Source organism: Phyllobates terribilis, unplaced genomic scaffold (assembly GCF_046119375.1).
Source record: "Phyllobates terribilis strain yellow unplaced genomic scaffold, ASM4611937v1 Scaffold_3__8_contigs__length_932513732, whole genome shotgun sequence".
NCBI lineage: Eukaryota > Metazoa > Chordata > Amphibia > Anura > Dendrobatidae > Phyllobates > Phyllobates terribilis.
The window spans coordinates 196,614,840-196,639,817 of record NW_027362763.1 but is presented as its reverse complement, the minus strand read 5'-3'; the positions used below and the strand labels follow the sequence as shown (position 1 = coordinate 196,639,817).

At 42.8% G+C, this 24,978-nt stretch overlaps 1 protein-coding gene across 1 annotated transcript; it reads left to right on the top strand.

Annotated features, from left to right (window-relative positions):
* The first annotated feature begins 584 nt into the window (after nt 1–584).
* LOC141258018 (G-protein coupled receptor 55-like) lies at nt 585–23,170 on the top strand. Its single transcript, XM_073673014.1, has 2 exons — nt 585–629; nt 20,607–23,170. The coding sequence occupies exons 1-2, from the start codon at nt 609–611 to the stop codon at nt 21,495–21,497; spliced, it is 912 nt and encodes a 303-aa protein (XP_073529115.1). The 5' UTR covers nt 585–608; the 3' UTR covers nt 21,498–23,170.
* Nucleotides 23,171–24,978: the final 1,808 nt, after the last annotated feature.

The window sequence follows — 24,978 nt, the reverse complement described above, 5'->3', positions numbered from 1 at the left end:
TCTACTCTGTCATTAGCTTCTACAGGAACACTGAAAAGTTCTTCTTTTGCAACATTCTGAAGACATTCTTCTGCTCTGTCAAGGAAATCCTCATCTTCTTTGATGAGCTTCAGTGTAGCTTTTTTCTTCTGAAGACGTTATACCTTTTCAGAATCACAAGTTTGCATTTTTGGCATATAAAGTTTGTCTTTTCCGCTGGCAAGTCTGTAAACATATAGCATATATTGCAGCTCACCATATGGGAAATATCTTTCTACAAGTTGAACAAAATGAACTATTGTTGAACTGTCGTAAAGATCCTTCAGACTTGCAGCGACTCTTCACTCTTTCCAGAATGCACCAGAAATATGTAAATGACCTCTCTCAAGCTTCAATTCCTGGTTTTATATTAAGATTATATTCCTGATATTCCTGATTATATTCAGATTATTTTTGTACTATAGTATAAATAAAAACTATTGAAGCATACAAATATGCAATGAGCTCGGCCACAAGTGTTCTCCCTTGACAGTCCAAAATGTTAGTAGGTGTGCCTACAGAGCGTATTCTGTTCACTTCCTATTAGAAACTTCCCTATCACAGTTCACAATTACAGTTTACTCTTCTCCATGCATGAGACACATCTGAAGGTCAGATTATTCATCATATTTAATTTTATCTGTGATTTTCTGATTATTTCCTACAATCTATATGTCCACACTTTACTGTAACTCTGAGCATCTCTATTTTGTTTCCTCTAAATCTCCACCACAAAGTTCTTGCTCAAAAAGTTAATCTTATTGTACATCGAAACAACGATACAAATGAGGCTAAGCTTAGTATATCATATAAAATATGAATAAACCATTATCCTAAATTAGGCAGTAAACAGAAACTAATTACAGCAAATTTTGTTCAGCTACATCTGTAAATTCTAAGCTTCTGAGAGTTACAAGGTGACTTATCACATGACTTATAGATTGTGGTGTCACATTGCGACATTGCATCTAATGTTTTCCATTGGTGTCACATTGAATTCAGCCACCTACTGCAACTGCAACAAAAAGTCACAAATATTTACAAATTGTGTTTATTTTTTGTTGTTGCTAGTAGCAAGTCGCACAATACTAATTTTCCACAGACTTCAATGCAAGTCGTATTTGGCTTTGAGTTGCATATGCCTTGTCTCCGATTTGGCTGCTCTTTTTTACAAGTTGTAGTCAAGTTGCACAATTATTTTTGGTCGTGCAACTTGTCTAAGATTTGGATTTGGATATACTGAGACTGCTATAAGCTTCACATAGGATACACTAAGGTTCTGCTGTATATACATTACATAGTGCGTTTTATGTGATGTATATACAGCAGTCACAGTGTATCCTGATATTGTTCTGTATACATCACATAGGATACACTGAGACTGCTATATACATCACATGGGATACACTGTGACTGCTGTTTCCATCCCATAGGATACACTGAGACTGTGCTGTTTACATCTCATAGGAGACACTGAGACTGCTGTATACATCACATCATATACTGTGAGACTGCTGTATATCAATCACACAGGATACACTGAGTCTGCTGTGTATACACCACATAGGATACACTGAGACTGCTGTATATACATCACATAGGATACCCTGAGACTGCAGTATACATCAGAGGATACACAGTAACTGCTGTATATTCATTGCATAGGATACACTGAAATTGCTGTATATACATCACATAGGATACCCTGAGACTGTTGTATACATCACATGGAATACACTGAGACTGTGCTGTTTGCATTACATGGGATACACTGAGACTGCTCTATATACATCACATAGGATGCACTGAAACTGCAGTATATACATAGCATAGGATACGCTTAGACTGCTGTATGTACATTACATAGGATACACTGATACTGCAGTATCCATCACATAGGATACACAGATACTGCTGTATATACATCACATAGGTACACTGAGACTGCTGTGCATGTATCACAAAAAATACACTGAAACTACTGAACATATATCACATAGGATACACTGAAACTGCAGTATACATCACATAGGATATGCAGAGACTGCTGTATACAACACATAGGGTACTGAAATTTTGCTTTATACATCATACACTGAGATTCTGCTGTATATATCACATAGGATATTCTGAGACTCTGCTATATATACGTACATTACAAACAAGGAATGCACACTGTATGCACATTACAAGCTGTAGGAAAATGTAAAAAATCACAGTAGCTTTTTTTTCTGCTTGCATTATGGACAGAAGATAAAACATTTGGGGCTGAAAAAGGCAGAAACAGGGGCAGGCTGACCACTTTGGGTTAATGAAACGTGGCCCATCATAAATCTGCCTAAATGGGCAGATAGCCAGTCAGGACCCAATGCCACTAACCCAAAAATCAGCTCCAAAATGCAATAAGCCAAAACAGATTGTATATAGTAGCATATATTTCAATATAAGCTTCAAAGTAACATCTTGCCGAAGTGTTTTTGATCAAGAAAAATGTTGTTTATGAAACCAAACCAAGGATAGCATTACATGCAACAGTAAATGTGTGCCAATGAATTTTGGTTTGTGAAGTTTCTTTGGTGTGTTTTTTCCTCAGATGAGAATGTTGCAAAATAACCATTATTTACCTGTTGAATTCCTAAGTAGAGATGAGCGGTGTTCGAATCGAACTGTTCGCCAATCTCAAATTCAAGCTGTTTTGGGCGGTGTTCGAGTCGTTCGACGAACGCGAACGATTTGCAAAAAATTCGGCTGCTCGAGGTTATGTTCGATATCTGTTCGTGCACCAAAAGCGTGTCCTGCATGTCTGGCGCTATTTAGAGCACCAATCATGCGGGGATTGTCTGCCACTCACTGTAATGCCACAGCCATGGTGGTTGTGGCATTACAGTGGTTGCCCAAATCGATGGGAACAGTGCTCGCAGTGAAACATGAAAAGCCGGCAATTCAGCAGCGGCATACACCGGTACCCGACAATATAGTACAGAAAGAATAGAGGATCACACATAGATTAGATAGATAGAAACATGTCAGTCACATATATAAGAAGTACAGTGACAGTGTTGGTTACTGTACTTGTCATTTAGTGTTAAAGGATTTATTTAAAAAAATATTAGTGTTTTCATGCACCGTCTCTTTAAAAAAGCCGGCCGGCAATTCGGCGTCAGTACCCAACAATTTATAACAGAAAGAATAGAACATCACACATAGATTAGATAGATAGAAACATGTCAGTCACATATATAAGAAGTACAGTGATAGTGTTGATTACTGTACTTGTCATTTAGTGTTAAAATAAAGGATTTATTTAAAAAAAAATTGGCGTGGGGTTCCCCGTAATTTTAGTTTCTAGCGGAGGTTAAGCAGACGGCTGGGGCAGATATTTGAAGCTGGGGGCTTTCTGCTGCGATCCAGCCTGTCATGTGAATGTAGCAGAGCTAGAGCCGTCCTGGGAACCATGGAAAGGTAAGGATGATGTTGCTTTATTATTTTACTTTTATTGCAGGAGATTGTTGGCTTCAGCTGGAATGGGCGTGACGGTAAGTATGGTTTAATTTAGAACAATAAAGAATTGTGTGTTTATTTCAATTAAAGGACTTTATTCTGGGTGTTTGTGTTTTTTTAACTTTGACTATGGGGTTAGTAATGGGGGTGTCTTATAGACGCCTCTCCATTACTAACCTGGGCTTGATGTCAGCTGGCATTATAAGCTGACATCAACCCCAGCCCTATTACCCCACTGCCACCGCTACAGGGCAGTGGGAAGAGCGAGGCTAAGTGCCAGAATTGGCCCAACCTATGGATGCGCCATTTCTGGGGCGGCTGACGGCTGGTGTTTCTAGCCTGGGAGGGGACCAATATTCATGGCACCTTTCCTGGGCTATTAATATCAGCCCCCAGCTGTCTGCCTAGCCTTTGCTAGCTATTAAAATAGGGGGGACCCCACGTCATTTTTTGGGGGTCCCCCATTTTAGTAGCTAGTAAAGGCTAGGTATTCAGCTGGGGGCTGATATTAGTAGCCTGGGAAGCTCCGTGGGTATTACCCCCTTCCCAGGCTTCAAACATCTGCCCCAGCCATCTGCTTAACCTCCGCTAGAGACTAAAATTATGGGGAACCCCACGCCAATTTTTTTTTAAATAAATCCTTTATTTTAACACTAAATGACAAGTACAGTAATCAACACAATCACTGTACTTCTTATATATGTGACTGACATGTTTCTAGCTATCTAATCTATGTGTGATGCTCTATTCTTTCTGTTATAAATTGTCGGGTACCGATGCTGAATTGCCGGCCGGCTTTTTTAAAGAGACGGTGCATGAAAACACTATTATTTTTTTTAATAAATCCTTTAACGCTAAATGACAAGTACAGTAAGCAACATTGTCACTGTACTTCTTATATATGTGACTGACATGTTTCTATCTATCTAATCTATGTGTGATGCTCTATTCCTTCTTTTCTAAATTGTCGGGTACCGGTGTACGCCGCTGCTGAATTGCCGGCCGGCTTTTTTAAAGAGAGTGTCTTATGAGCAGTTTGTCAGCTTTCGGACACCTTTGAAGGTGTTTTCTATGTGTTTCTATGTGTTTCTATGTGTTTTTGTTTGCCTGCCATTGGTTTTAACGGTGTTCGACGGTGTTCTAAGGAGTTCGACGAACAGTTCCACGAACATCCCGGTGTTCGACGAACCGAACCGAACCCGAACACTACGGGGGTGGCTCAACACTATTCCTAAGCACTCTGGTCTCTGTCTGTTATGTGCTGATGTCATCCTATCCCTCATGCACATGACCATTGCAACTATTCATTGGCCTCAGCAATCACATGCCGTAAAAACAAGCTTTACAGCTCAGGCCTGAATAAGGCTGCAGTAGCAGAGCTGCCACCAGGAATTTCAGGGCCTCATACTGGCAAAATTGTTGGGGCCCCTTGAGACTCTGTCCACGCTCCACCTCTGCTCTGCCTCAACCCCAGCTCCACCTCCATCCCTCGAACCTTCCACAGTCACACCACCCACTCTTGGAAAAACTCCACTTCTGCACCATGTCCTCACCAATCACACATTAACAGTCCCATCAAACACCAGATCACATACATAGCCAAATAGCCAATGCCATCAGATTTTGTTTTGGCCAAAAGATTTTTTAAGCCACCACCACGACATGGTAGACTCATCTGGCATGGCCTTACGCTACTCTAGACTATTTCTTAAAATATCCAATACTCTTTTTAGGTATATTTTTCTTTATTTTTCTTTAAGGGAATGTGTAACATACATTTTTTAAAATGACCAATAATACCACATACAAGGGACAAATACCGTCACACCAAGACTAGACCATATACATTATTACTTCCACATAGTGACCGAATAATATCACATACAAGAAATAAATAACGCCACACCATGGCCGCACCACATATTACCACCACATATTGACCAAATAATACCATGTACAAGGAACAAATACCGTCACACCATGACCGGACCACATATTACCACCACATAGTGATCGAACACTACAATACTGATCATTAATAAAAAAAACACAGTACTAATATTACCATAAGTGCCATTATACACAGGAGCTCTGTACATAGTATAAAGTGTATAGCGTAAGTGTAAAGGTAATACAGGGATCACCAGTGACATTATACACAGGAGCTCTGTATATAATATACAGTGTATAGTGTAAGTTTACAGGTAATGCAGGGATCACCAGTGATATTATACACAGGAGATCTGTATATAGTATCAGTGCATATTTAATACAGGGAACACCAGTGACATTAAACACAGGAGCTCTGTGTATAGTGTATAATGTACAAGTAATACAGTGATCACTGGTGACATTATACACAGGAGCTCTGCATATAGTATACAGTGTATAATGTAAGTGTACAGGTAACACACTGACTCACCGGTGACATCTAAAGTAGAAGTCCTTCATCTTCACTTTTCTCATTAATCCAGCGCAGACCGCTATCACTTCTTCCATCCAGGACTCGTCTCTGCATAAAATAACACACAGTTATCTAGAGCACATTCCCCAACTTCTACACTGAGCACCTGAATACAGACGTGCACCCACCATTAATATGTAATTAACTATTATGCAACCCACCATTGCAAATATAATTTGTAATCTACCACTGGGCCCCAACTAACTATAAATAGCCACTTTCCCAACCAATAAATATATAAATTAAATATTCCCTGCACTTTTTCCCCCAATTCATTATCAGTTGCACTCTTGCATCCTCAACGTCCCCCACTCTGTACCTCTTGCTCCCCCAATTCATTATATTTATATGTCCCCCTCCTCCCCATTCATTGTCATGTCTTCTCTCTCTCTCCCACTCCCACCCTCAATTCATCATTTGTTGTCCCCCGACCTTCAATTCATCCTTAGCTCTCCCCACCCCCACCCTCAATTCATCTTTTGCTCTCACCATCTTCAATTCATCATTTGCTCTCCCCACCCCCAATTCATCATTTGCTCTCCCCACCCCCACTCCCAATTCATCATTTGCTTTCCCCAACCCCACTTACAATTCGTTATTTGCTCTCCCCCACTCCAAATTCATCATTTGCTCTCCCCTTTCCCTCAATTCATCATTCATTGTTTGCTTTCCCCACTCCCAATTCATCATTTGCTCTCCCCACCCCACTCCCATTTCATCATTTGCTCTCCCCCCACTTGCAATTCATCATTTGCTCTCCCCACCACCCACTCCTAATTCATCATTTGCTTCTCCCCCACTCCCAATTCATCATTTGCTCTCCCCACCCCACTCCCATTTCATCATTTGCTCTCCCCCCACTTGCAATTCATCATTTGCTCTCCCCACCACCCACTCCTAATTCATCATTTGCTTCTCCCCCACTCCCAATTCATCATTTGCTCTCCCCTCCACTCCCAATTCATCACTTGCTCTCACCACCCCCACTTCCAATTCATCATTTGCTCTCTCCCCCTCCCAATTCATCATTTGCTCTCTCCCCCTCCCAATTCATCATTTGCTCTCCCCCTACTCACAATTCATCATTTGCTCTCCTCACCCCACTACCAATTCATCATTTGCTCTCCCCCCACTCCCAATTCATCATTTTCTCTCCCCCCACTCCCAATTCATCACCTGCTCTCCCCACCCCCACACCCAATTTATCATCTGTTACCCCCACCTCGCAATTCATCATTTGCTTTCCTCATCACCCTCTCCCAATTGATAATTTGCTCCCCCCAATACCATTTCATCATTTGCTCTCCCCCAAGACCCTTTAATTAATTCTATTTAAAAATAAAAATTTTCATACTTACCTCTCATGTGATTCCCTGCAGCTCCACTTCTGGACTGGCAGCATCCTGACGTTGATGTCGGTGCGTACGCGATGACGTGATCGCGTACACCCCTTCACTAGCACGTCATAGAAGAGGAGGAGGGACTCCTTTGTAGCTGCATGGCCATTCAGTTTTGGCGGCTGTGAGAGCTCCAAGGCTCCCTGCGTGGAGGAGATGTACGACGCTCCGGCACAAGATACCCCGGGGCCCTGGCACAACATACCCTGGGGCCTGGAGAGCAGTAGCACAAGAGGTGGGGGCCTGCACTGGGTCCGGGCCCCTCCTCTTTACTTCTGTTCACCGGGCCCCATACAGCAGGTGCATTTTAGAGCATAGATGACCCCTACTGTGGAGCAGGTGATGAAATCTAGGACCGGGTGTTCATTCTCACCTTTTTTAATGTTTTTTTGTTTGTGGGTGTGTAGAGTTTTACACAACTTGCTTTTTTTGCACAGGAAAAAGCCTGTCACTTTTTGAGTGTATAAGGAAGTAAGATTGGTATGTAATGGTGGTGGTGGTTTTGTACTGTAGGGGCTACTATATTGCCTAGATTGTGTGCCCTCTTAAAAATGAATCTAGGATTTTTGGATATCTGGTCACCTATGACTTTGTCGTCCTATAGGATGTGCCAGTGTTTTTGGACTATTTTCTTAAAGAGTAGTGAGTTTGAGTTGAACGGCGTAATGATGGGTACATTGATGGTGTTTCCCCTTGGTTCTTGGTTAGTTGTGAAGTGGTTGGTAAGAAGTTTTTCTTGCGGTATAACAGCCACACTAGTTTTGGTATTATTAAGGAATTGTGGATCATAGCCTTTCTCTAAAAAAAATTTTTGTTAAGGTTCTTTCTCGAAGTCATGAGATTTGGTGAAGTTACGATGCAGTCTTAGAAATTGGCAGCATGGTACAGTACATTTAGAAGCCAGCTGGAACGGTGCCAGCTATCAATGGATATGTAGCTGTTTGTGTCAGTAGGTTTGGTATAAGTTAGGGTACATATTTTGCCATTATCTATGTAGATATTACTTTCTAGAAAATTAATTGATTTGGTGCTTGTGTTGGAGGTTAAGTTGAGAAAGAAATTGTTGTTGTTCCTGTCAGTTAGAAATTCATTGAGAGAGAGATGATTAGCAGACCAGATAAGTAAGATGTCATCAATAAAGCGGTGCCAGAGGACCAGGTTCGCACGCAGCAACCCGCCTGGGAAAATGGTGGACTCCTCCCACCTGCCAACATAAAGGTTTGCATAACTCGGTGTGAAACCGGTCCCCATGGTGGTGCCCCACCGCTGGGTGTAATAGTGCTCCTTGTGTTTGAAGTAGTTATGGGTTGGAAAGAAGAGCATTTTTCCTGAATAAAAGTCAATTTGTTCATGGGGCATTTTATTCTGTTGTTTAAGAAAATGGGTGGCGGCTTCATATCCCTTGTCATGCTGGATGACAGTGTATAAGGAGGTGATATCCATAGTGCATAGGATGTAGTGGTCCTGCCAGGTAACCTGATTCGGTAATTGGAGGACATGCTTGCTGTCCTTGAGGTAAGATGGGAGTATAGACACATCCTGTAGATGGCGATCCACAAACCTTGATAGTTTAGAGGTGAGGCATTGGATACCTGAGAAGATTGGTCTCCTGGGAGGGTTCGTAAGGGTTTTATGAATTTTTGTTAGGTAATAAAAAAATGCAATTCTAGGATGAAGAATATTGACATACTCGAATTCATGTTTATTGAAGAACCCTGGCTTTAGTCCCCTTCTAGTTAGAGTTTTCAGTTCCTCGAAGTATGGTTGGATAGGATCTTGTTGAATTAGTTGGTAGGTACAGTACAGACCAAAAGTTTGGACACACCTTCTCACATTTAAATATTTTTCTGTATTTTCTTGACTATGAAAATTGTGCATTCACACTGAAGGCATCAAAACTATGAATTAACACATGTGGAATTATATACTTAACAAAAAAGTGTGAAACAACTGAAAATATGTCTTATATTCTAGGTTCTTCAAAGTAGACACCTTTTGCTTTGATGACTGCTTTGCACACTCTTGGCATTCTCTTGATGAGCTTCAAGAGGTAGTCACCGGAAATGGTTTTCACTTCACAGGTGCGCCCTGTCAGGTTTAATAAGTGGGATTTCTTGCCTTATAAATGGGGTTGGGACCATCAGTTGTGTTGTGCAGAAGTCTGGTGGATACACAGCTGATAGTCCTACTGAATAGACTGTTAGCTGCTTTTTTCTTGCCATAATACAAATTCAAAGTAAAGAAAAACGAGTGGCCATCATGACTTTAAGAAATGAAGGTCAGTCAGTCTGAAAAATTGGGAAAACTTTGAAAGTGTCCCCAAGTGCAGTTGCAAAAACCATCAAGCGCTACAAAGAAACTGGCTCACATGAGGACCGCCCCAGGAAAGGAAGACCAAGAGTCACTTTTGCTTCTGAGGATAAGTTTATCCGAGTCACCAGCCTCAGAAATCGCAGGTTAACAGCAGCTCAGATTAGAGACCAGGTCAACGCCACACAGAGTTCTAGCAGCAGACACATCTCTACAACAACTGTTAAGAGGAGACTTTGTGCAGCAGGCCTTCATGGTAAAATAGCTGCTAGGAAACCACTGCTAAGGACAGGCAACAAGCAGAAGAGACTTGTTTGGGCTAAAGAACACAAGGAATGGACATTAGACCAGTGGAAATCTGTGCTTTGGTCTGATGAGTCCAAATTTGAGATCTTTGGTTCTAACCACCGTGTCTTTGTGCGACGCAGAAAAGGGGAACGAATGGACTCTACATGCCTGGTTCCCACTGTGAAGCATGGAAAAGGAGGTGTGATGGTGTGGGGTTGCTTTGCTGGTGACACTGTTGGGGATTTATTCAAAATTGAAGGCATACTGAACCAGCATGGCTACCATAGCATCTTGCAGTGGCATGCTATTCCATCCAGTTTGCGTTTAGTTGGACCATCATTTATTTTTCAACAGGACAATGACTCCAAACACACCACCAGGCTGTGTAAGGGCTATTTGACCAAGAAGGAGAGTGATGGGGTGCTACGCCAGATGACCTGTCCTCCACAGTCACCAAACCTGAACCCAATCGAGATGGTTTGGGGTGAGCTGGACCGCAGAGTGAAGGCAAAAGGGCCAACAAGTGCTAAGCATCTCTGGGAACTCCTTCAAGATTGTTGGAAGACCATTTCCGGTGACTACCTCTTGAAGCTCATCAAGAGAATGCCAAGAGTGTGCAAAGCAGTCATCAAAGAAAAAGGTGGCCACTTTGAAGAACCTAGAATATAAGACATATTTTCAGTTGTTTCACACTTTTTTGTTAAGTATATAATTCCACATGTGTTAATTCATAGTTTTGATGGCTTCAGTGTGAATGTACACTTTTCATAGTCATGAAAATACAGAAAAATCTTTAAATGAGAAGGTGTGTCCAAACTTTTGGTCTGTACTGTACGTTGATCGCTTGATAGCCTGAGTGACTAGTTGTGGTATTGCTCGTAGTGCAAGACTACTATTCCTCCTCCTTTGTCCACAGAGCATATGACGATATTTTTGTTTGCTTGTAGCTGTTACATAGCGGTTCGTTCAGACAAGGTGAGGTTATATTTAAATTTAGAGCATTTCTTGTTACTGATCTGAGGATATCATCAATGACATTTTTTTGGAAGCTATTGAAGGCATCCGAGTACTCGTGAATTGGATAAAGTTGGATTTATTTCTGAGGGTTGTGTGTGAGTACTGAGGAGGAGGGATGTCAGTAGTGGGTGTGAAAATGGGGGGTTCTTTTTTCATGAAGTGATTTTTCAGAGGTAATTGCCTCATTAATTTTTTTATTCTTATAAATGCCTGAGATTTGTCTAGTCTAGTTGATGGTGCATATTTAACCCCTTTATAGCCCATGACGTATTAATACGCGTCTGTGCCCTGGGACTTAAGAGCCTGACCCGTATTAGTACGTCATCGCGATCGCGCGCACACACAGGCTGTGCGGGCGCGATCACCGCCGGGTGTCAGCTGATTGTCACAGCTGACACCCGGTACTATGTGCAGGGAGCGGTCCCGCACCGCTCCTGGCACATTAACCCCTGCAATGCTGCGATCGAAGTCGATCGCAACATTGCGGTGGCAAGGGGAGGTGATCGCAATACTCACCTCCTCTTCCGGCCTCCAGCGCTGTCTGCCGCGGTTTCCCGGTTGTTGCCATGATGACCCGATGTCATCATGACAACATCCGGGTCACCAGGCAGCAGGAACATTGTTTGGTCATGCGCAGTGCACGACCAAACAATCTTCTCACTGTGCAGCGCTGACTGCCTGCATGGCACAGGGATGGTGCTCCATCCCTATGCTATGCAGGCGATCAGAATAAAAAAAGTGAAAGTCCCGGAGTGGGACAAAGTAAAAAAATGTAAAAGCTGTCAGAAAGTGAAAAAAAAAAAAATTGTAAAAATATTTAAAAAAAGTAATCCACCAAAAATAAAAATATAATGTACCCATCAATAAATATTATTATGAAAAAAAATCAAACAAACAATAAAAGTACACATATTTGGTATCGCCGCATCCGGAACGACCTGACCTATAAAACTTTCCCACTAGTTAACCCCTTCAGTGAACATGGTAAAAAAAAAAAAAGCGAAGCAAAAAACAATGCTTTATCATCATACTGCCAAACAAAAAATAGAATAACACGCAATCAAAAAGACGAATATAAATAAAAATGGTTCCGCTGAAAACGTCATCTTGTCCCGCAAAAAACAAGCCGCGATACAGCTCCATCATTTGAAAAATCAAAAAGTTATAGCTCTCAGAATAAAGCGATGCAAAAAAATAATTTTTTCTATAAAATAGCTTTCATTGTGTAAAAGCGCCAAAACATAGAAAAACGATATAAATGTGGTACCGCTGTAAACGTACTGACCCAAAGAATAAAGCTGCCTTATCAATTTTACCACACGCGGAACAGAATAAAAAAAAAAAAAAAAACAATTCCTGAATTGTTGGTTTTTGTTTATTCTGCCTCCCAAAAATCGGAATAGAAAGCAATCAAAAAATATCACATGCCTGAAAATGGCACCAGTAAACACGTCAACTCATCCCGCAAAAAACAAGCCATCACATGACTCTGTCTGCCAAAATTTGGAAAAATTATAGCTCTCAAAATACGGCGACCCTGTGATTGCTGTCAAATCTGATAGAACTGCACATAAAGGAGCATGTAATGCAAATATAAAGATTCCTACTGAGCTTTCCGCTTGGAAGATATCTGCAGATTACTAGTGGGCAAGACTTGGGGTAGAGTGAAAGAGATATTTAGATAATTCATAGGTGTAATTTCTATCTAAACTTATCTTTAGGTATCATCCAGAACCATAGTTTAAGGGCTTCACTACTGTCTGGCATCCAACTGAAAAGGACAATGCTATGAATCAGCAGTTTACAGCCAATCAGCAATGTTGGGAAATTTCTCAGCAATGCTGAGTGGTTAATAGTAGTTGACCGCTACAGCTCTTCAAAGTTTATTCCAAGTATATATTTTCTGCTGAGTGCCAGTCACTGTACATAATAAACTACTTATTAAACTCTGTTCTTGACAGCGGTATGGAGGGGTTTTAAAGAACCTGGATAATTAAAACCTTGATGGGCACCTTCGCGATAACTTTATCTCAACAGAGGAACTTTAATCAACAGGAAGCTCTGTGGCATCATACTTCCCACACATTTTGCAGAAATAAGAATTAAACCCACATAGCATGCAATCGTTTTTACGGTATTTCATAAGTTCTAGTAAAGTTCGCATGTTAAAGCTACAAAGAATAATATAATGGACCTTCGTTCCTCAGCCATCAGGTATACAGCAGACTTTCCTGTCTGACTGGAGATCTTATATTTGGCGCTTCTCACGTTTAACAACTTCTTCTAATTTTACTCAGTCTGTCCTCAAAGAACCCACAGCGGCTTCCTATGTCTGCAGGAAATTAAGCCATTCACCATTACAATTAAAGCAGGGCATAACTTTAGTCAACTATATAGGTAGGTCTATATAGTTATTATTATAGTCATTTTTGCCTTGGAATGTGATTATTTTTAAGAGTTGAATTTATTTTTAAGATAGTACATTATTGTCTAAGCATGTAAAATGTTCAGGCTTCTCTTAGGACATTCATAAGACATGCCCTAACAGGCACTCTGACTAGTCAGCTCTAGGGGACTTTATAATGTCTATGGCGGTCACGAATTTACAGGCATCACAAGCAACATAGCCAGGAATAACAGTGACAGGACAAATGGAGACCATTCCCTTTCTTAGCACCACTGTCTACACTGATCACAATGCAAGGGTTAAAACTACGGGAACCTGATTTTTCTCCAATCTTATCTGTTGATCCTGGAGAGCGGCTGTCTGTTATAGTTATCATGTGGTAATGTGGATGGGGTTAGAGCTAGTACTCAGTGTCAAGCAGCAGCTGCAAAAGCAAACAAGATTTTAGGGTGTATAAAAAAAGACTCCTTCAGACATGTGATAAAATCCACCATCCTAGACACAAACAGGAGACAAGCATCCAACATCAGTGCCCAGGAGAGAAAAGCCATACAATTTTTGAAAACCAACAAAGAAATCATCATTAAACCTGCTGACAAGGGTGGTGCAATAGTGATGATGAACACATCAGACTACATGAAGGAAGCAAACAACTGATGGACACGCGCTACTACAAAAAACTGGAGTCTGACACTACACAGGACTATTTCAAGGAACTAAACAAGTTGGTATCTTGTCTGCCTGACAAATCCATAAGAGCAGGTGACCTGATACCAGAGAGTCCAAGAATAGGGACATTCTATATGCTCCCCAAAATCCACAAATCTGGAAATCCAGGAAGACCAATTATCTCATGTGTGGGCACCCTTACTGAGCAAGTTTCTGGATGGGTAGAGTGTGTTCTTAAACCACTGGTAAAGAGTACACCCAGCTACATTCAGGGCATGACAGACCTACTGAATAAACTAGCAGCAATAGGTCCTCTACCAGAAGGGACCATCCTGGCCACCATGGATGTGGAATGTTTGTATTCTAATATCCCACACAAGGATGGATTAAATGCCTGCAAAATCTTCATAGAAAATACAGGAATTGTTGCTGATTCTGTGGTCAAACTTACAGAATTCATCCTCACCCACAATAACTTTGAATTTGATAACAACATATATCTACAGGAAACTGGTACAGCAATGGGAAGTAAAATGGCTCCACAGTACGCAAATCTTTTCATGGCCAAGCTTGAAAGAGACTTTTTGTCCTCATGTCCCATCAGGCCTCTGGCCTACTATCGTTTCATTGATGATATTTTAATCATCTGAACGGGGTTTGACCAACAGCTGAAGACTTTCCATGAACACTGTAATCGATTTCATCCCACCATCAACCCAGGGCCGTATTTGCCCTTAGGCGCTTGTAGGCACGTGCCTAGGGCGCCAGAATTCGGGGAGGGCGGCGCCTGAGTGTGTTTTCTTTTTTGGTTTGTGCCCCAAGTCGGCCCCGCGCAACCCCCGCAACCCCCCCCCCGCGCGCCTGCTCAGGGCCCCGGCAGCCGGCACAATACTTACCTCTCCCCGTGCCTCCACAGCGTCTTCCGCGTCCTCTGACTGTGAAGTCTCAGGTCAGAGGGCGCAGTCACAGCACAGAGCGGGAAGACGCACGCAACGTTGGAGTCCGGAGCAGCGGCATCAGGTGAGAAGTGAGGTGAGTATTTGATTTTTTTTATTTTTTTCATGTATGGGGGCATGGGGCATTATATGGTGGGGGGGTGACATCCTGCATGGGGCATTATAAGGGAGGGGGTGTGTGACATCCTGCATGGGGCATTATAAGGGAGGGGGTTTGTGTGACATCCTGCATGGGGCATTATAAGGGAGGGGGGTGTGTGAGATCCTGCATGGGGCATTATAAGGGAGGGGGGGTGACATCCTGCATGGGGCATTAATTATAAGGTGAGGGGGGGTGCGACATCCTGCATGGGGCATTATAAGGGAGGGGGGTGTGTGACATCCTGCATGGGACATTATAAGGGAGGGGGTATGTGACATCCTGCATGGGGCATTAATTATAAGGTGAGGGGGGGTGCGACATCCTGCAAGGGGCATTATAAGAGGGGGAGGGGGAAGTGACATCCTGCATGGGGCATTATAAGGGAGGGGGTGACATTCTGCATGGGGCATTATAAGAGGGGGAGGGGGGAAGTGACATCCTGCATCGGGCATTATAAGGGAGGGAGTGTGTGACATCCTGCATGGGGCATTATAAGGAGGGTGGGTGTGTGACATACTGCATAGGGCATTATAAGGAGGGTGGGTGTGTGACATACTGCATGGGGCATTATAGGGAGGGGGTGTGTGACATCCTGCATGGGGAATTAAAGGGGGAGAGGTGACATCCTGCATGGGGCATTACATGGGGGGAGGTGACATCCTGCATAGGGCATTAAAAGAGGGGGTGGGTGACATCCTGCATGGGGCATTATGAGGGGGGAACAGCCTGCATGGAGCGTTATATGGGGGCCAGTATTCTGTATGGAGTGTTATATGGGGACCAGTATCCTGTATGGAGCGTTAAATGGGGACCAGTATCCTGTATGGAGCTTTATATGGGGACTAGTATCCTGTATGGAGCATTTTATGGGGGCCAGTATTCTGTATGGAGCGTTATATGGGGACCAGTATCCTGTATGGAGCGTTATATGGGGGTCAGTATCCTGTATGGGGCATTATATGGGGGCTAGTATCCTGTATGGAGCGTTATAAGGGGGTCAGTATCCTGTATGGAGCATTATATGGGGTCCATTATACTGTATGGAGGACTATACTGTCCGGTCTGCACTGTGCATTGTGAGCATTCGCCGGTTTCTGAGCTATTGTAGAATTTACAATAGATATCACTCATGTAATGTAGTAAGTGAAATCTTTGCATTGTACTATATATATATATTTCTCTGTGGTATCTGTGCATCATGAATCGTGGTATGTGTTAAAGGGGCCCACTGAGACTCTTTCGCCTAGGGCGCACAAAAACCTGGAGCCGGCGCTGCCCTCTCGCCCTCCGATCACGCCCACCCACCTCATCTCTCTAGTCTGCTCTGCTGCTGCAATCTGGAAAGAAGAGGAGGAGCCCAGGCACTTGAAGTTCCCGCGGAGGCCCGGGCAGCACATCACTGGCAGCGGCTCATCTCAGCAGGCAGCGCCGGTAACTGTGTCCTGTTGTGATGTGCCATTGCGCCGACACTGCCACCCGGGCCGTGGTGCCGGTGCATGATGCTGGCTGAGGAGCTGCCGCTTCTGCAGACAATCTGCTCTGCAGCATAATTGATGATGGCGGGCGGCAGGCGGCGAGGTGGGCGGCGGGACCATAGTTTAGGCGCAGACGCGCAGTCACCAGCTGCCGCCGGTACTGTGTTCTGTGCTGTGCACAGAAAGTACAGCCAGCAGGCAGCAGTGCCAGCCTGACAGAGCCCAGACTGCCTGAGTCTCTGACTAGTCTCAGACTCTGAGGAGTCTGACTAGTCTGTGACTGTTGTCACTGGTCAGACAAGATTGATGGCAGGCAGCAGCAGGGAGGGACACACTGGGGTCTCAATCCCAGACATGGGCTGCATCAGGCACTGCAGCATTGCATATGGGCCATATGCAATGCTGCAGTGCCTGCTGCAGCCCAGTTCTGTGTGGGCCGCTCCCATCCCCCCCACCCCCATATACAATGCTGCAGCCCTGTGATCTGTGTGTGCCGCTCCCATCCCCCCCACCCCCATATACAATGCTGCAGCCCTGTGGTCAGTGTGGGCTGCTCCCATCCCCCCCACCCCCATATGCAATGCTGCAGCCCTGTGGTCTGTGTGGGCTGCTCCCATCCCCACCACCCCCTTATGCAATGCTGCAGCCCTGTGGTCTGTGCGGGCCTTTCCCATCCCACCCCCATATACAATGCTGCAGCCCTGTGGTCTGAGTGGGCCGCTCCCACCCCCCCCACCCCCATATGCAATGCTGCAGTCCTGTGATCTGTGTGGGCCGCTCACATCCCCCCACCCCCATATGCAATGCTGCAGCCCTGTGGTCTGTGTGGGCCGCTCCCATCCCCCCCACCCCCATATACAATGCTGCAGCCCTGTGGTCTGAGTGGGCCGCTCCCACCCCCCCCACCCCATATGCAATGCTGCAGCCCTGTGGTCTGTGTGGGCTGCTCCCATCCCCCCACCTCCATATGCAATGCTGCAGCCCTGTGGTCTGTGTGGGCCGCTCCCACCCCCCCCATCCCCATATACAATGCTGCAGCCCTGTGGTCTGTGTGGGCTGCTGCAGCATTTTTGGTACTTATTTCAAGGCAGTTTGTCTGTAGGAATTTACCCCTACAAAACTTTTATATGTGCTACATGGAATGGGGGGGGGAGCTACATGAAACTTGGGGAAACGGCCGCGACGGGGGGGAAGATATTGGATGCAAGGGGGGCACGACGTGGGGGGGACATCACGGGGGGTGAGGGTGGGCGTGACCGGGGGGGCGACCACTGACAGTGCCTAGGGCAGCAGAAACTCCAAATATGGCCCTGCATCAACCTAACACTCAACTACTCCTGTACTGAAATTAACTTTTTAGACACCATCATCAAGCTACACAGCAATGAAATAGAGACATCCTTGTACCGGAAACCAATCGACCGTCCTACATACCTTAAATGGGACAGTTTCCATCCAAAACACATAAAAAACTCTATTGTTTACAGCTAAGCCATCAGATACAATCGGATATATTCCAACCCTATGGATAGAGACAAACACCTTGATGGCCTCAGAAAGACCTTTTTGAAACAGGGCTACTATCCAAGAACAATTGAGAACCAGATTACTAGAGCCACCAGAATATCAAGGAATCATCTCCTACATTACAAAACCAAACAAGAAAACAACCGGGTGCCTCTAGTAGTCACCTACAATCCAAATCTGGAGGCGCTAAGAAGAGCTGCACCGAAACTACAACCCTTACTACAAAAAGATGCCTGATTACAATCCATATTTCTAGACCCCCCACTTCTGTGTTTCAGACTGCCCCCAAATCTAAGTAGCATCATTGTCAGAAGCTCCCTATCATCTCCACCAGCTACAGGTACCGTTCCTTGCAACCAGAAAAAATGTAAAACCTGTCCATATATAATGACCGCAGACAAGATAAAGATCCCCAATTCACATCAGGACTATAAGATCACAGGTACGTTCAGCTGTATCACATCTAATGTAGTGTACTTAATTATATGTACCAAATGTCCAGCTGGGGGTCTGTATGTAGGGGAGACAGGGCAAAAACTTAGAACAAGGATGAATCATCATCGTCACACAATAAAAGAAAACAGAATAGATCTACCTGTAGCCATGCATTTTTGTTCCCCTGATCACAGCATAAAAGACATGAAATTAGTGGTATTAAAAGGTAACTTCAAATCTCAGAGAGAGAGTCGCAGAAAATAAACTGATGATGACCTTTAACACTTTCAGAGCAGGAATGAATGTGTCGCATGGATTTATGTCATTCTACATCAACCAAGGAATGTGCTCCTAAGACTTCTGAGGCCATCACAACACTGGACCTAGTCACAGGACAATAAAACCTTCACAATCCTTGTCTATTAACTGCTAAAATATTTATAGCCAGAACGGTTTATCTCTTCCATAATAACTCTGCTTTTCATCACCTGTCTCACCTATTGCATATTTTGTGTGTCTTATTGTATATAAATATGTGACTCTTCAGATTTTGTGGTATACTATGCCTGATGAAGAGACCTGAGTAGTCTTGAAAGCTTGCAATTTGTTACCATCTTTTCAGTTAGCCATTAAAAGGTATCAACCACTGAGGACTCTCAAATCTAAAAATAATTTTCTATATACTGGCTAACACGGTACAAGAATATATATTTTCCCTATAAAAAAAGATAAAATCACATGATCACAATGCATTGTTACCCCTTTATAATTACTTAAGTAAGGTCACATCTAGAATATGGGATCCAGTTTTGAGCTCCACATTTTAAAAAGGGCGTTTTGAAGTTAGAGTCAGAACAAAGGCGGGGAACTAGATTATTACCAGGGATGGAAGGCCTCTGATAGGGCTCGCTCACACGAGCGATGATTCTCTCTTCGGAAGGAATCGGATCAATTATGGTAATGACATGCTGATCAAATCCTGATCCGAGTTAGATCAGAGTGTCAATTTACTTTGATCCGATTTTCTTGTCTGAAAGAATCTTATCACATATGTGGAGAATACATATAACTTAATTTCTCCATCTTCTCCATAGTCTGTGTCCGCGTAAATAGGACTGCATTCGGATGAGATCAGATTGCAGTCCAATATTTTACACGCACCCACAGACTTGAATGGGTGTGTGTGATCTGATTTGCAGAGCAACTCACAGCAACAGATTCGGTCTGTAGAAAAAAAAAGATCTTCACTGCCCCATTATATAACATTGGTCCAAGTGCTATCCGATAATACATCAGATAGCACTCATCCGAGTAATGCGCTTGTGTGAGTCAGCCCATGTGGTGAAAGGTTGAGAATGTTTAGCTTAGAAAAAAGGCCCCTCAGAGGAGATCTCATTTATATGTATAAATATATGTGTCGTCAATACAAAGGACTGGCACATGACTTATTCCTTCCAAAACCTTACAAAGGACCAGGGGGCACTCATTTGGGGTGGAAGAAAGATGATTTCAGCAGCTAAATAGGATAGGGTTCTTTACATTTAGAATAGTCATACTGTGGAATGCCCTACAGCAAAAAGTAGTAATGGCCGACACTATAACAGCTTTTAAAAAAGGGCTGTATGCTTTTCTCACAACAAATTACATTGTTTAGTCATAGAGAAGGTATAACTGGTGGAGAGAAGGTGTACTTGATGGACCTAGGTCTTTTTTCAACTTATATAATTATGTAACTATCTAAGTAATGTTGCATCACATTTTATTCTGGTATGTGAAAAATACTATGTCCTATTGGCCAAAATAGTGGCTCTGTCAATGTGTTGGAATAGATTAAAGAAGTTTCCTCTTTAAACAGCTTATCTTCAAATTCTAATCAAAATACGGAGTCAGTGGCAATAAATAGACATTTTAGAAGAAAGAATATGAAAATTACATCAATGACATGCAATAGATCATGTGTGAAAAGACGTGTTATAAGTTCTTTTATATATGTTTTCCAGGTTTCCAACAAAATGCCCAACGTTACCGGGATTGAGCAATCAGTTCAACTGTTCCAGATAATCATTTACATTCCAACATTCATCTTTGGTCTAATCTTTAACTTGATGGCCCTCTGGATGCTCGTTTTCAGAATTAAGAAGTGGACAGAAGCCACAACATATATGGCCACTCTAATCGGCTTTGATTCCTTGCTGCTTATAACTCTTCCATTCAAAATAACGGCATATATTGTTGGGGACAGATGGACACTGGGAACTGGTGTCTGCACATTCCTGGAAAGCCTCTATTTTGTCAATATGTATGGTAGCATCTTCATATCATTGTGCATTTGTATAGATCGCTACATTGCCATACAATTCCCTTTATCCTCCAAAGCATGGAGGTCTCCTAAGAAGGCCACTGCAGTGTGCACTTTGGTCTGCATTATTGTGTGGGGGGGATCTAGTGGTTTTGTTTTTAAACTTCGGAACAGTGCTGATTTACATTGTTTCCATGGATTTTCTCATGCAACGTGGACAAGCATTCAGTTGGTTATTTTGCTCGAATTGATGTTTCTCCTTAGTGCTGTCCTCATTATATTTTGTACAGGGCACATACTTCATACACTTAAGATGAAAATCCAAGATGACCTACATTGTGCCTCACGAGGTCAAGAAAAGTCACGCAAGATACTTTTAGCCAACTTACTAACTTTCCTGTTCTCATTTGGACCCTTTCATTTGTCCTTATTGTTGTACTTCTTAGTTAAAAATGGCTTCATATCACAAGTTTATACAAAGCCGTTGCGTATATTCATACAAGTCAGTCTTTGCACTGCTAATACCAACTGTTTTTTGGATGGTGTATGTTATTACTGTGTTCTCAAACAATATTTAAAGACAGATAGGTGACTTATGGAGAAGATGTTGCATTCTTTGACAAACTCAACTTATAAATAAATAGCAAAACTAAAAAGCAAGATACTCCACCACATCCATTCAACAGTACGTAAGATCAGGACATAGACTTTGGATTTTTTGGTCTCCTTCTTCCTGCCTTCCTTACTTTCAGCTATCTGTATGCAATTTTTCATGGGCCCAATTCACTTTCTTCATCCATTATCTACAGGGATCACCACTGTACCAAATTTAGGTGGACCCCTTGGCCACTGGGGCCCACAATTTTATAGTTCCAATAAACATATATAATGAAATAAAATGCACAACACAGCAATGAAAGCAATATCAGAAGCTAACAATTTTAGTTCCTGAATTTTCATACAATGAAACACTTTGTTTTGTAAACCTCCAATCCTCATGGAATTGTGAACAGTTACAATAACAACTTGATGCAAAATCTCCAAGAAGAAAATTAAGGTGTAAGTCCTAAAGGAGAAATTAAGAGTGATACAAGGATTCATTAAAGGAACATAACATATTAATGAGAACACACAGGGATAGCTGCCGGAAAACATATGGGTATTTGTGTTGCTGATTGTTATGATTCAGTAAAATGTATTTAATTGTCAACAAAAAAAAGTGTCATGTGGATGTTAATGAGCAATTACAAGTATTAAATGTATCATGATGCTAAATCTGGATGATAATAAAATTTACATTGTTTTTCTTACAACACATTATTATACAACACAAAATGAATAATGGCGGTAAAGCAGAGGCGCCAGTGAGCCGGACCCTTACTTCCAGCACTGATGTACTGTACAGGGCGCAGTCTGTGATAGTGCAGCATACGAGATAGGGTCGGGTCAGTCTGAGAAAGGCACAGAGAATATTGCTTGACTTTGTCAGAAGGAAACCTGAGATTCCCGAAAGGGACTAAAGAAAGAGAAGGGAGCATTATGATAGAACTTTATAGGTAGTGGTGAGCTAGCACTAAAATGTTCGAGTGCTCGGTACTCAAATTGAGAGGGTTGGATGCTCGGACAGGCTCCACAAGTATAATGTAAGTCAATGGGAAACTCAAGCATTTTTCCGAAAGACCCTAACAGGAAGGCAGGGGGGCAGGAAAATTTTCTGAAATAGATGGAAACAGCGCGAAAAAGGAATGGTAACAGCATGATGAAGACGCCTGGATGCATCTCTGACTCCCGGGTCGCTGCTGAGAACAATGTTGTCAGAGTATTACGCAACTTTTATGGATTGTCAATAAAACATACAAAACCGAACATAAAATAGATTTTACTGGTAAAAATGTTAGGAAACATTCTTTCCTGTATAATGACTAGTATATAAGGCAAAATTAAAAAGGAAAAAAAAACACCTCCTCCACCCCTTAATAGCCGAGCCATCTCTCACCGTATTTCCTCATCACCTATGCCTATAGTAGATGACATAGTAAATGTCATTTGTAAATTTTAACATTTTACTACCTTATCTGGGCATGTGTTGTGTGTGACATGGTCAGACACATCCTTCTTAATTTATGAAGGAGGAACGCTGAAACTCACAAAGTCTATATGGACAATGCAAGGACTGCCAAAAATTAGAAGGAAGAGGGAATCCGATACACCCTGTATTAGACATAAAGGAGGGCATCATATTTTGGGTAGTGGGACTCCTAGACTCAAAGTGCAAGCGCTGCCAAAAATAAGAAGAAGGGACTGCAATACACCCTGGAAGACATGTACAAGAGGATCTCAGAAAACATTTTTTTCCCATTTTTCCCATTTTTAAGGAGTGGGACTCCTAAACTCGTAAGGCCTATGCAGTAAGTGCAAAAGCTGAAAAACATTTACCCCTGGGGGGTATACATATATATGCAAGAGAATTGTAGAGGTAGTACTGCAGCAGCACATGCAAGTGCTAGCTCACCGACTGTTGTGCAATGTAATCACACGCTGGAACTCCACACTGCACATGCTGGCAAGGCTTTGCGAGTGGCAAAGCCAGATGCTGACTGCCAGCTCCTACATGCCCATCTGTATTCTGCTCAGCCTCCGCACATATCAACTTAAGAGTGGGCATGGATATCTGACATTTGTGTGGTTCTCCAAGACTTTAAGGGTTCCACAAAGATGGTGAGCAGCGATGACGCCATAATTAGCCCAACGATCCCACTTCTGTGACTACTTAAACAGTCGCTGCTCAAAATTAAACATTAGAATAACTATTGAAAGCAGGCAGTAGAAAACATACAGCTCTGGCAAAAATTAAGAGACCACTGCACAGTTTTTTAAATATCACCATCTCTACATGTCTGGCAGCCATTCCATTCCAGTGTCAGTTGAATTCCAACCAAAGTACACTTCATTCTACTTAATGTGCTTCTGATTAGGTGATCACCTGAACCAAATCTTATGTAACGAGGGAAAGTATAAAAAACACTGCTGTGGTCTTCACAATCCTCTTGCAATAGGACAAGCTGGATGGCAAAACAAGTGTTATGAATAGCCCAAAAGTAATTTGAATGAAAAAATAACTTTTAACACTGCCAAAGGAGTTGAAAAGAAAAGTCTTGAGTGAGGAAAAGAAGGGCTTAATTCTGGCTTTACTAGCAGAGGGATACAGTGAGCGTCATGTTGCCTCCATCCTTAAAATTTCAAAGACGGCAGTCCATTACAACAAGGTCAAGCAGTAGACATTGGGGACAACAAAGCTACAGACCGGCAGAGGGCGAAAGTGATTCTCCACTGACCAGGATGACCGTCATCTTATTCGAATGTCACTCAGCAACCGCAGGATGACATCAAGTGACCTACAAAAGGAATGGCAAATGGCAGCTGGGGTGAAGTGCACGGCAAGAACAGTTCGTAACAGGCTCCTAGAGGCAGGCCTCAAGTCAAGTAAAGCTAGAAAAAAGCCTTTCATCAATAAGAAGCAAAGGAGAGCCAGGCTGAAGTTTGCCAAAGACCATAAGGATTGGACCATAGAGGACTGGAGTAAGGTAATCTTCTCTGATGAGTCTAATTTTCAGCTTTGCCCAACACCTGGTCGTCTAATGGTTAGACGGAGACCTGGAGAGGCATACAAGCCACAGTGTCTTGCACCCACTGTGAAATTTGGTGGAGGATTGGTGATGATCTGGGGATGTTTCAGCAAGGCTGGAATTGGGCAGGTTAATCTTTGCGAAGGACGTATGAATCAAGCAGCATACAAGTTTATCCTTGAAAAACACTTGCTTCTTTCTGCTCAGGCAATGTTCCCCAACTCTCAGGACTGTTTTTCCAGCAGGACAATGCCCCATGCCACACAGCTAGGTCAATCAATGTGTGGATGAAGGGGCACCACATCAAGACCCTGTCATGGCCAGCCCAATTTCCAGACCTGAGCATTGAAAACCTCTGGAATGTAATCAAGAGGAAGATGGATAGTCACAAGCCATCAAACAAAGAACTGCTTACATTTTTGTGCCAGGAGTGGCATAAGGTCACCC

Coding starts and splice junctions, on each gene's coding strand:
- LOC141258018 (XM_073673014.1), top strand. CDS start 609: ATGCATGAGACACATCTGAAG. Junction 630..20,606: donor TGCATGAGACACATCTGAAG/GTCAGATTATTC, acceptor TATGTTTTCCAG/GTTTCCAACAAAATGCCCAA.